The sequence below is a fragment of the Galeopterus variegatus genome, unplaced genomic scaffold, assembly GCF_000696425.1.
Source record: "Galeopterus variegatus unplaced genomic scaffold, G_variegatus-3.0.2 Scaffold16, whole genome shotgun sequence".
NCBI lineage: Eukaryota > Metazoa > Chordata > Mammalia > Dermoptera > Cynocephalidae > Galeopterus > Galeopterus variegatus.
Window position 1 is genome coordinate 1584208 of NW_007726127.1, and position 12085 is coordinate 1596292.

General features: G+C 53.2%; 1 protein-coding gene across 3 annotated transcripts in view; it reads left to right on the forward strand.

Annotated features, from left to right (window-relative positions):
- Positions 1-11593: 11593 nt before the first annotated feature.
- The window catches only part of KCNC4 (potassium voltage-gated channel, Shaw-related subfamily, member 4), a 22701-nt gene continuing 22209 nt past the window's right edge, over positions 11594-12085 (forward strand). For all 3 annotated transcript variants that reach the window (XM_008566733.1, XM_008566728.1, XM_008566743.1), the window contains exon 1: positions 11594-12084. In XM_008566733.1, coding sequence (XP_008564955.1) covers positions 11594-12084 — 491 coding nt within the window. The remainder of the gene's footprint in view (position 12085) is intronic.

A 12085-nucleotide genomic window follows, 5' to 3' on the forward strand; every position in this document is an offset into this window, starting at 1 on the left:
CACCCACCCTTACCTTCAGGACCTCCCCAGGAGAAGGTCTGCCCTCAGAGTGCAGTCTGGGAGGATTCACAACCTCTCAGAGAATAAATGTCCCCAGAGAAATGGATGGATGGATGGATGGATGGGTGGATGGGTGGATGGGTGGATGGATGGGTGGATGGATGGATGGGTGGATGGATGGGTGGGTGGATGGATGGATGGATGGATGGATGGATGGATGGATGGATGGATGGATGGGTGGGTGGGTGGATGGATGGGTGGGTGGATGGATGGATGGATGGGTGGATGGATGGATGGATGGGTGGGTGGATGGATGGATGGATGGATGGGTGGATGGATGGATGGATGGTAGGTAAGAAAACTGGTTCCATCTTTGAAGCTCTGGTGGACAGGGCAGGAGCAGGCTACAGTGTGAGGCCTGGGCACCTTCATGGAGGGTCCCAATCACTCTCGTGAGTCAGACTGCTCTCAGCAGTGGGGGGGACAGGCTAGGCCTGGGGTCCCCTTCTTAACTCTTAGCCCCTTGTTCCCCTACCCTCAGTCTGGGGGTGTCCATCTTTCCACCCTGTTATCTCCCTTCTTGTCCCTCTTGCACACCTCCCGTTCAAGCCCGCTTGTCCCCACCTGTCCTTCCTGAGTGTTTGAAGGGAGGAGACCCACATCTCCCCAAAGAGATGAGCTTTGGGGGCCATAACATCCCACAATAGGCTCCCCCACCTGACAACACCTCCTACCTGGCCCCATGCCTAATCCCAAGCAGAATTAGCAACAGGAACGCAAGGCCCCAGGAGACACTCCACTATATATAGTCTCCTATATATTCTATTTCTATTGTATATTCGATCTGTACATGTGGGTGTAAATGCTGTTAAATGACAAACCCAATATTATACTGTGGCTGGTGGACTATTTTCATCCTCAGTGCTGTACAGATCTATTTTCATTGTATATTTGATATATTTTTAATTTTGTAGCGTGTGGCTGGGCCCGGCCCCAGCCTGCGAGCCTGCGGGCGGGGACTAAGCTGGGCCGTCTGTTTGCTCGTCGTGGGCTCTGTAGTGATTGTCGTAACCTTTTGTTGTAGGCTGGGCCTGATCCGCTTGTGTCTTTGCTGTGTGTTAGACATAGGGCCCAGAGCTTGGGTGTGCGTGTACGTGTGTGGTGTGTGCACATACGTGGGTGTGGTTGTGTGTAGGGTGCTGATGTGTGACTCTGTGTTCACCACCTTCCTGAAGATCTCGCTGCCCTCCACCTGCCTCTTCCCACTCCTCTCAGCTCTACTGGGTGAGGCTTCAGGGCAGGGTCCCTCGGGAAGCCCCCTGCTAGTGGGAAAGGCATATGCTCCTTACTGGTGACTCGCTGCCTTCGCACTGCTGAGTTTGCCAGAAATAGGGAAGGAGGACCTTGGGGAAATAAAATCCCCCAAATTTATTTTTCAGTCAACCTCTTGCTGTTCCCACTCGAATCACAAGCTTTTCTTCTGCAGGAAAAGTACTGGGCAGGTAGGGTCTTCTGATGAGCTAAGATCCAGCCCCAGAATCCTGGAAGAGTAGGAGAGAGGCAGGCCCCCAAGTGCCTGCACAGGGTCTCCACCCCGACTGGCTCTGGTGCTGTCCATGCAGTGCCCACCAGGAGGCAGAGGGGACTCCAGGGCTGTGAGTTGCTGAGTTGGGGGCAGGGCAAGGGTGTGCCTGAGAGTCCCCTGGTCCCCTGCCCCGCCTGCCCTCCAGCCCCAATCACCAGCGTCTTGCTCGGGGAGTCCTCTGCCCTCTCCACTGAAGCAACATGAAGCTCGAGGCTCAGATGGGGGTTGGACAGATGGGGCACACAGTGCCAGTGAGGTTGGCCTCTGCCCTCCAGCAATAAATCTGCAGGGACTTCTGCTTTTCTAGTGCCAGGAGAAGCCCTCCTGAGTCAGCCTGCGGAGGCCATGGCTGGAGACGAAGCCATGGTCCTGGGCCCTGCGGAGGCCTGCAGGATTACCAGGCAGGGGGCTGCCCTTCTGCCCTTCCTCACAGCCATTCCCCCACCCTGAGGACTCCCCACTGTGAAAAAGAGAAGCAAGACTGAACAGGCTAGATGCACGTGATTCCCTCAGCATCCTTGGGTCTTCTGCTAGGCCCTGAAATATGGAGTCTGCTGCCCCTTCACTGGGGTGCAGTGGCTGGGCCTGGGGGAGGATAGCCCAGAGTCCGTTCTCATCAAAAGCTCTGCTTTGCACAGGCACAAGCACACACACCAGGCAGTCACTTTGGTTTGTGGCACAAGTTCAGAACAATTCAAGTCCATGAGTCCCACAGCTGGTCAGAGACCTGGGTCAGGACCACTCAGCCAAGGGGAGGGGATGAGGCACTGTCACCCCAGAGCAGAGCCCCTCTTTCCTCTTCCCCCCATCATTGTGTACAATAAAGTATCTGTTCATACCAAACCCCTCTTTCCTTTCCTACTGGCTCTTGGGATCAGGGAGAGGGGATGGGGGACTCCGAGGATGCTGGGGGAAGCTTTAGGGTAACAGCTGGGACTGGGATGGGTTGGACAGGACTGCTGGGGGAGTTATGGGAGCTGGCTGGCTGGCTGAGGAGTCTGGGGAGGGACATATATGTACTCCCGTTAGAATTGTCCTAGGTATTAACAATGTACACACTTGTGGCAGGCCTTATCGGGTTGCAACTACTCCACACATCTAATCTCCTGTGATCTTAGCAACAATTCTCTGAGGGAGATTCTTTGTGTCTAGATTTTTCCAGGTGAGGAAAATGAGGCTCCATCTGATGCAAGGGTGGTGTTTGGTGTCCCCTTACAGGGCCCTGCAGGGGAGATTCCTGCCCTGCCTGACACCAGGAAGAGCTTTACCTGTCAGCTTGCTAAGGGTAGGATGCATGGCAGCCCTCTCAGGGAAAGGCGGGGGGCTGAGAAGGTGCCAGTGTCCAGAGGTCTGAGAATGAGAAGGGGGAAGGTAGGGGACTAGAGGGAAGTGGGGAGGTGGGTTCTCCTGGAACAAGCCTGTTCTAAGTTCTAAGAGCTGCCCCTCACTTCAAGGTAGCTATCTCTCGGAGGCCGGCCCGTGGCTCACTTGGGAGAGTGTGGTGCTGACAACACCAAGGCCACGAGTTCGGATCCCATATAGGGATGGCCAGTTAGCTCACTTGGGAGAGCGTGGTGCTGACAACACCAAGGCCACGAGTTCGGATCCCATATAGGGATGGCCAGTTAGCTCACTTGGGAGAGCGTGGTGCTGACAACACCAAGGCCACGAGTTCGGATCCCATATAGGGATGGCCAGTTAGCTCACTTGGGAGAGCGTGGTGCTGACAACACCAAGGCCACGAGTTCGGATCCCATATAGGGATGGCCAGTTAGCTCACTTGGGAGAGCGTGGTGCTGACAACACCAAGTCAAGGGTTAAGATCCCCTTACCGGTCATCTTTAAAAAAAAAAAAAAAAGCTGACAAGGTAGCTATCTCTCTTGCAAACTTCAGTAGAAGATAAAGATGAACTATGGGATCTGACATCACCTATTTTCTCAAATTTCAATCCCAAGTATTTATTGATCACCCACTGAATGCTCAGCACCATGGGGAAGGGAATGAGCTGGTGGCAGGGGACGCTCTTCCTCCTGTCTCACCCTCAAGGAGCACAGACATTGGAAGAAGCAAGAAGTCTGACTCCTGCGGAAGGCCTCACTCCCACCCCACCCCACCCCAGTCTGGAAAGATGCTGCTTGATCGCAGACAAACTCGGCCAAGGTCCCCAAAGGAACCTATTTTCTTCTGCCATAGGGAGAAAAGTGCTGTTCCAGGAACAGCCACCAGATGGCAGAAAAACATTTCTCTCCAGGTCTTGGTCCATTTACCCTTCTCTCCCACTTCTCCTCCTCTCCCACTTATTCCTTTGTGGTTTAGTTTATTCATTGAACAAACATTTATTAGGCACCCATTGTGGACAGGCCCCATGCCAGCTATAGATACATAAAGATAAGCAAATCAGCCCCTACTGTCCTGAGTTTTTCATAGGAAGGATACCCACCTGCAACTCCAAATCTCCCCACCTATCTCTCAGAGGAATGTCTTGGTGCTGGAAAAGTCACTCCTTGCAAAGTCATACAATCCTTTGGCTGCAAGTAATGTTTTTGGTTAAAATGCCAATCCTCTTGCCAGGAGGGGGCACATAGACCCCCTAAGAAGCAGTATAACAAGGGCTTCAGTGCAAGAGAGCTCTGGAGTGAGACTTCCCAAGTTCAAGTTCAAATGCCAGCTTTGCCTTGGGCTGCCTGGAAGACCTGGGGCAAGTTATCTAATCCCTCTGAGCTTAAATTTCCTACTCTGTAAAATAGAAATAATGAATAGATTGAATGAGATAAGGTTTGGTTTTCTATTACTGTGTTCCAAGCTACCCCGAATCTTTATGGCTTAAAACAACTACTTTATTATGTATGAGAATACTCAAAAAAGTTCATGGAAAAATAGAATTCAAAGGTAATACAAATATTTTCATTAACTTTGAAGTACCCTTGTATATCTCATGGTTTTGTGGGTGAGGAATTCAGGCAGGGCTTGTCTGAGCAATCATTCTGGTGGCAACTGAGGTCACTCAGTGGTATGCAACTGGCAAATGAGCTGATCTTGGGGGTCCAAGGCAGCCCCCACATTCATTCAAATGTCTGGCCCCTCAGTGAGAATGGCTGGACGACTGGGTTCAGCTGTGACTATCAGCCAGAATAAGCATCTGCAATTGGCCTCTCCAGCATATGTCATCTCTGGTGGCCAGACTTCTTACCTGATGGCTCAGGGTGTCAGAAAGAACATTTCAAGAGACAGGAGGTGGATGCTGCCAGTTTCTTAAGGTATGGGCCTGGAAAATAGCACAGCATCACCTCCATCCTATTCTATGAGTCACAGCATCTGCCCAGAATTAAGGACAGGGCACACAGACCCTACCAGTCAACGTGGGTGGGTGGACGTGGAGAATTTGTGGCTGCCCATGTAATGGGCTTATTCTAGGGTGCTAGGGATCTTCATCATCATTAGTGCCTGGGTGGAAGCTTTCTCCTGATTGGGATATCAGTGTAGAAACACAGAACCAGGACATGTAACAGGTAAGTTCTGATGGGAGGTGAGTGGCTAAGCTTGGGCGTTGGGCAGAGGGAGCAGGCAGAGAGGAAGATGAGAAGGACAGGAGGACATGAGAGACAGATTCTTCTGCCTCACATTTGCCCTGGAGGCAGGTGGCATGAGGCAGTTTGAATCATGGGTCTGTCACCAACCGTTCAATCGTGGGCAAGCCATTTAACCCTATGAACCTCTATTTTTTAATCCATAAAAGGAGAATGACAGAATTTCTTCCTTGAAGAGATGTAGAAGGCAAAATAACTCTATCTGTAATACCTACTGGAATACAGTATAGAATCCTTTCCATATGGGGATATAATAGGTGCTCATTAAATATTACCTTCCTTCCTTCCAGCAACTCTGGGTGAGTCCAGGGAGCCTGCTTCATTCTGGGAGTCCCATCACCCATGCAATGAGCCATCTCCTAGAGCTATTCCAAAAGGACAGTTCCAGCCTAAAACCCAAAGAAGCCAAAGAAGGAGGGGAGAGAAGGCACCCTTTCCAGGGAAGGGGTACTCAGAGTGCGTGGGTCTCACCGATCTTACATACAGTTTTCCCAGCAGTCACAACCAGACACACAGCCTCACCCAGCTCCTGCCACATGGACTTGGGCCAAGGCTGAAGGATTCCACAGTCTGCAGGTATGCGGTGTTTTGGGTTTTTTTATTTGTTTGTTTGTTTATTTGGGAGAGTGGTTTAAAGCCTTGAATTCTTTTCCCATCAAGAAATGAAGTCTATGACCTCCTTCTTGAATCTGGGTGAGCAAACGCCTCCTCTGACCAACAGAGCATGGTGGATGTGATGTTATGTGACTTCTAAGGCTAGGTTAGGAAGGTTCTGTGCCTTTTCCACAGTGTTCAAGGGAAATCAGCTGTCATGTAAGAAGCACAGCTACCCTGAGCCTGCTGTGCTACAGAGGCTGTGTGTTTGTAGGTACTTTGGTTGACATCTTCAGCTGATCTTCCAGTCAACAGCCGGTGTCCACTGCCAGCCACAAGAACATGCCATATTGAACGCTTTGCAGTCCCAACTGACCCATGACTACATAAAATGAGGGACCCTAAGCAAGAACTGTCCAACTCAGCCCTTCCTAACATCCTGACCCATAAAATCCAGCAAAATAAAATGGCTTTTGAATTTACACCACTAAATTTTGGAGATAATTTGTTTCACAGCAATGGTAACCAGAACATAAACCTTAGTGATTATCTGACCTAACTTCCTCATATACAAGTAACAATTAGAGAAACTGAGGCCCAGAAAAGGAGAGACATCAAACTAGAATTCCCAGAACCAAGCAGGGGGAAAAGTGCGGCCAAGGCCTGGGTTTCTTGACTCCTAATCTGGTGCACCCTCTACCATACAGCAAGGTATTGACAGGGAAGGCTCCAACTCTCTCCCACCCTTGCTCCCCTCCCCTCCCCCATTAATTCCATGCATCAAGCATGAATCAAGTATTCTCAGTGCCTAGGATTGTGCTAAGCACTGAGAATATACTAAGAAGAATCAGGTAGGAGTCCCTGCCTGGCAGAAGCAGTCACATCTGACTTGAAATATCCCCCCACTGGTGCCAGGCACATTGCTGTGTTCTTTCCTTACATTCTCGTTGGTGGGAGGAGACCCGGGAGATGGGGAGAAAACTATATCTGTCATTCAACAACAAACAAACCATTATTAAGATTACACCCTGCCAGGCACAGTGCCAGCTGTGGAGCAGAAAGACTCAGTAGGGCTCTGCTCTCTGGCTCCCTGGGTCTCGGCTGGCTGGATTCCAGGTCTCTCCATTCTGCCCAGGGCTGACCTGAGCAGGGAGGGATCCCCAGGCTTCACAAGCACCCAAGAGGAGCCTGAGTTTGGTCTGTCTCTCTAGACAGCTGCTTCTCCATTCCCCAGAACACTGCTGGAGGGGATCATGCCTATCAGGACTAATGAACTACTTTAATGGAATGAACCAGTTTTACTGGAATTTAGCCCAGGTGGGAGAAATCTGTACTTTTCTAGAGGCAGAAATGCTAAGTACCAGGGAGTCTTGCCAACCAGGCCCTGGGCTAGCATGTGTGTGGGGGATGAAAGGTGCTCTCTGGACCCACACTGGGTCCCCAGCACAATAGTCTTGAGCAAGGAAGCCTCTGGGGGTCCACTCAGCTGGTCCCATGAACACTGATCTACATGCACAGGCCACATGGGCCCCACATCATTCTCTGTCCTTGGCCCAGCCCTGGGTCAGTGTCCCAGAGGTCACTGCTGCTGTTAGCCTGAAATCCCTCAAGGAGAATGTACCTGTAAGCTGTCACCCAGGTCCCTTCCAGCCCTATGACTCCAGGTCTATGGTTTATGAGGCCTTGAGTCCTGGCCAGGCCTAAACTTGTGGTCTGCACCCTTCTGATTTCTTCCCTTTGAGAGCTGGGCAATCACAGGCTGTCTTTGCAGTTCCCCAGAGCCCCATATACTACTTCACTGGGATTTTCACAGCAACCCAGCTCTGCCTCAGAACCATTGGGTAGAACCATTCTGGCTGACTTCCACAAGGCTTGGGTCACTCTGGGCTGTCATGTAAGGCTAGGTTCTCCCCAGATCCCTCCTAGGAAGAGGCTCTCACATTTGATTTGGAGCCTGGAAGTCTCTGCAGGCTGCTTGTGGGGGGGTGGGAGGCAGGATAAAATGAGCTGATAAGCAAACAGGAGGCTTCCAGCCTTCTCTCACCCTTCCTTCTCTTCTCCTTCCATGAGGGGAAAAGCCTATCACCTTCAGCCCCAGTGAGGATGTCTGATAAGGCAATTCAATTAACCAGGCTGGAGGGAGCAGGGCATGATGGGAAAGGATGCTGGCTCCTTGGCCTGGACCTGAAGGAGGAGGGGCTGGTCTCTGGCAAGAGCTGGGATGCCAAAAGCAGGAGGTGCCAGTGCCAATGGATGGGACTTTGCCTTGGCAGCCAGAGGGCCTGCTTCTGACAAAATATGTGATACCCCAAAAAGGAAGGTGAAGAGGATTGAATGGCCCCCAACACCCCAAAGAGGCTGAGCCCACACAAAGTCCCTAAAGGGGTAAGAGTACAGTGAATGGTTTTGATTTCAGGCTCTCGGCTTCCCACTGGCAGGATCAGCTTCAGCTTTCAGAGAACAAGGACCTTATTTGAGGTGGCTCTAGAAAGGCTCCAGGTACTTGACAGCCCCCATCAGTGTCCCTCTGGAATCAAACGTGGCCCTTTCTTCCTATCCATTTGCCATACTCTTACTCTTGGTAAGGGAAACCCACTGTGGCTGACACTTTAGTGTGAACTGGCTCCCAGACAGATGCTTTTCCCTGACAGCCAGAAGAAACTGGGCACCCAAGAGAGGAAGGTGGAGAAAAAGTGAAAATGGGAAAGGAACCTGGGGGAGTTAGGAATTACCAATTGTGGTTGCTTCATGGTCTTGCTTAAGCTTGTCAGTTATCAAAAGTCTTGGAAGAATGGAGAAGAGAGAGAGGAGGCTAAGTTCCAGATGGAGTGTTAGGCTGGGAGAGATACCTGAGGTCCTCGAATCAACAGGAAATCACCCCAGACCAAGACCAGCCCTTTATTTTCATGATCACAGCCCAGAACTGAGGTCCGGAGCCAGGATGTTCTAACACCACCAGGGGGCAGCACGTTCCCATCCACAGTAGGCAGTCACACAGCCGGCTGGGTAGGGGGCTCTCCTCTCCTTCCTGGGCTCTGTTTTAGGGGAATAGCATGCACTCACATACAAAGAACTGATGGGGACAAGCCCCATGATGCCAACTGCAGCACACTGACACCCCCAGAAAAGCCCAGAAAGGCTCAGGTAACCTGTTAGTTAAGAGCTCTAGAATAAAACCTTCAGCGAGCAGCAAAGCCCTCTGTGGAGGCCTCTGACCTGAGGCTGAGCTCCCCTCTCCAGGAGTTCATCAGCATGCTGAGCCGGGGGCCCTCCTCCCAGTGCACCGTGGCCAGGCTGCCTCTCCCGATCTGGGCCCTCTGTTTTGTTTGGCTCTTCCTGGGTTCCCCTATCCCCACCCCAGCTTTTTGCTCTCCCTTCCTTCCCTCCTGGCTTCCTTTTCCCTGGCAGGTTTCTCCCTTCACCCATGTCCCCAGGTGCGCGTCACCATTCACAAGCACTGCAGAATGGAAGCACTAATTGGGCGGAGACTTACTACAGGTGGGTAGGTGGGGAGGCTCTGTTTTACTCACTGATGTATTTCCAGACTGGAACAGCTTTGAGCATGTAGTAGGTATTCAATAAATATTTATTGAATGAATAAATGAGTCAGGTGTGGGATACTGTGACATTTTCCCCCCACACCCACTCCACCTCCATCAACCTCTCTCCCCTTTCTCAGAATGACTGAGTTCAGTGATGCTAAAAAATGGAAAACAGCTGAAACCCCAAGAGAGTTTGCCACAATAGAACTTTAAAGTTGTTCATTCCAGTCAATTCTTTAATATCTTCTCTGTGGTTCTTCCTCATTCCAGCTTCTGGTCAGTCCTGGATCTTTTCTTCCCGGTCACATTTGGGATATTTCTTTTTGCTGCAGCAAACTCAAAGCCACCTAAACTCTGAAATGTAGACATCAGGTCCAAGGAGTGGGGGGGACTGGGCACAAAGGGGGTGCCAGCAAATGTGTGTTTCTAACTACGGTCCAGGATGGTAGACACCTCCTCTGCACATTAGTACAGACCATCAAAGGTCATTGTCATTTTGATTTTCTGACCTCATTAATGACGAAACTTTTGCTTATAAAAATCCCTTGCATTTGCACTGGGCTTTTAATTTTTCCTGAGAGCACACACAGGCCCTTTTCTTGCTTTTCCCAATATAGCTAGGTACTGCCTAATCTGGAAATCATTTGGTGCATAGATGTCCAGGGCAGGTGTGTCAGTCATCTTGCATTTCTGCCTTAAAATCCTCCTTACATCATCACCCAGACATGGATGCTGCCTGGAGCTGTGGGGGAAAAAAGGGGTGGGGTGGGGTGGGGAGTATTAATTTTAAAAAGTAGTAGAGGTTCTGGACTTAAAAACAAATAAAAGCAAATGAATCTGGAACTTGCTCTTGGGATAGGGCCAGTAAAAGTCTGGTTTGTGCCTAATGTTTTGAACATGCAGCTTTCTCAATCACTTAGCAAACAGGTTTTCAGAGGCAGGGACTATGGGAGCTATCAAGATAGAAAAGCACAATGCGGCCTGGAGCAACTCAGGGTTAGAGAGGCAAGAAGAGACATAAACACGGGCAAAGTCAAATACGGGATCACAGGCAGGACATGGGCACTTACTGTGTGCCCTCCAGGGCAACGATGAGCAAGGCCGCCCACCCCCCACCCATAACATTTCTCGATGGACAGCGCCAGGGCTACGGTGCCCTGCACCCAGACCAGGAGCTGCTTCTCTGCCAGAGGCCAACGCGTCCCCCTTTTCTATCGCGGGGGCTCTGGTGACTGTGACAAGGGCGGTAAGCATCAGGACCTCGGGCATCTTGAGCCGGGTTGGGCCTCCAAGGCGTCGGATGGGAACGGGGTGGGCAGGGGCCTCCAACACGGTGTCAGGGGCAGGAGAGGCCAGCCTCCTCCTGGCGACACCGTCTCTCCACTTTCTTCCGCGGCCTCCAATCAGCTGCAGTGAAACGGCAACAATGCGACCAGCTTGGCGGGGAGGGGGCGACGGGCGCAACCAGAGCAGGCGCGCGGAGGTTAGAGGTCAGGGGTCGAGAGCGCTTCCCCCTCCCCTAGGCCACCTCTAGCCAAGGCCGGCGCCCAGCCCGGAGATGGGCAGACGCGTAGATGGCGTGGCTCCCAGCGCCGCCGGATCTGAGGAGCCCGGCGCCGGGGCGCTGCGCTGAGGCTCCCGCTTGGCTCGGCCCGGGAAGCCTGCAGGTGTCCTTGGCCACTCGACCGCCGCCCGGGGGACTCCTTCGCCGGTGCCCAGATCCCCGCTCCCCGGAGCGGCCCCGCCCCCCAGAACCGCTCGGAGGACTTGTTGCTGCTGCGTGCCGCCGCCGCGGGGATACCGGCCGCTCCCGGGGCTCTGCATGGTCTGGGAGTCGGAGGGTGGCCCGTGTGAGTGTGAGCGCGCGCGCGCCCCGGACCCTCGCAGTGCGTCCGGACTGTCCGCTTCCTCGTCTTTTCCGGGGTGAAGGGGGGGCGTGTCCCTGCCCCGAGCGTCTGTGTGTCTCGCCTTAGCGGGGGAGCGCGGGTGCTTGCCCCTACCTCCCCGGGCCCCTCGCTTGGGTCTTAGCTCTCCTCTTACCCTTCTGTCTCCCTGCCTGGGCGCTGCCTGCCCAAACCCCAACCACCTGTGCACCCAGGAAACCCAACTCCTCCGGCTCCGCGCTCCGGCGGGGAGGCAGGAGCAGGGCCAAGCCGCAGAGGGGGCCGCCGCCGCCTCCTGCCTCCTCCTGGTCTCCTCCTCCTCCCCCGTCTGACGCTGCCTCCTCGGGAAGGGTGTTTGGAGGGCAGCGGCCGCCCCAAGCCGGAGCCCCGCAGCGCTTCTTATGATCAGCTCGGTGTGTGTCTCCTCCTACCGCGGGCGTAAGTCGGGGAACAAGCCTCCGTCCAAAACATGTCTGAAGGAGGAGATGGCCAAGGGCGCGGCGTCGGAGAAGATCATCATCAACGTGGGCGGCACGCGACATGAGACCTACCGCAGCACCCTGCGCACCCTACCGGGCACCCGCCTCGCCTGGCTGGCTGATCCCGACGGCGGGGGCCGGCCCGAGTCCGATGGCGGAGTTGTGGGCAGCAGCGGCGGCGGGGGCTGCGAGTTCTTCTTCGACCGGCACCCGGGAGTCTTCGCCTACGTGCTCAACTATTACCGCACGGGCAAGCTGCACTGCCCCGCCGACGTGTGCGGGCCCCTCTTCGAGGAGGAGCTCACCTTCTGGGGCATCGACGAGACCGACGTGGAGCCCTGCTGCTGGATGACCTACAGGCAGCACCGCGACGCCGAGGAGGCGCTAGACATCTTCGAAAGCCCGGACGCAGGC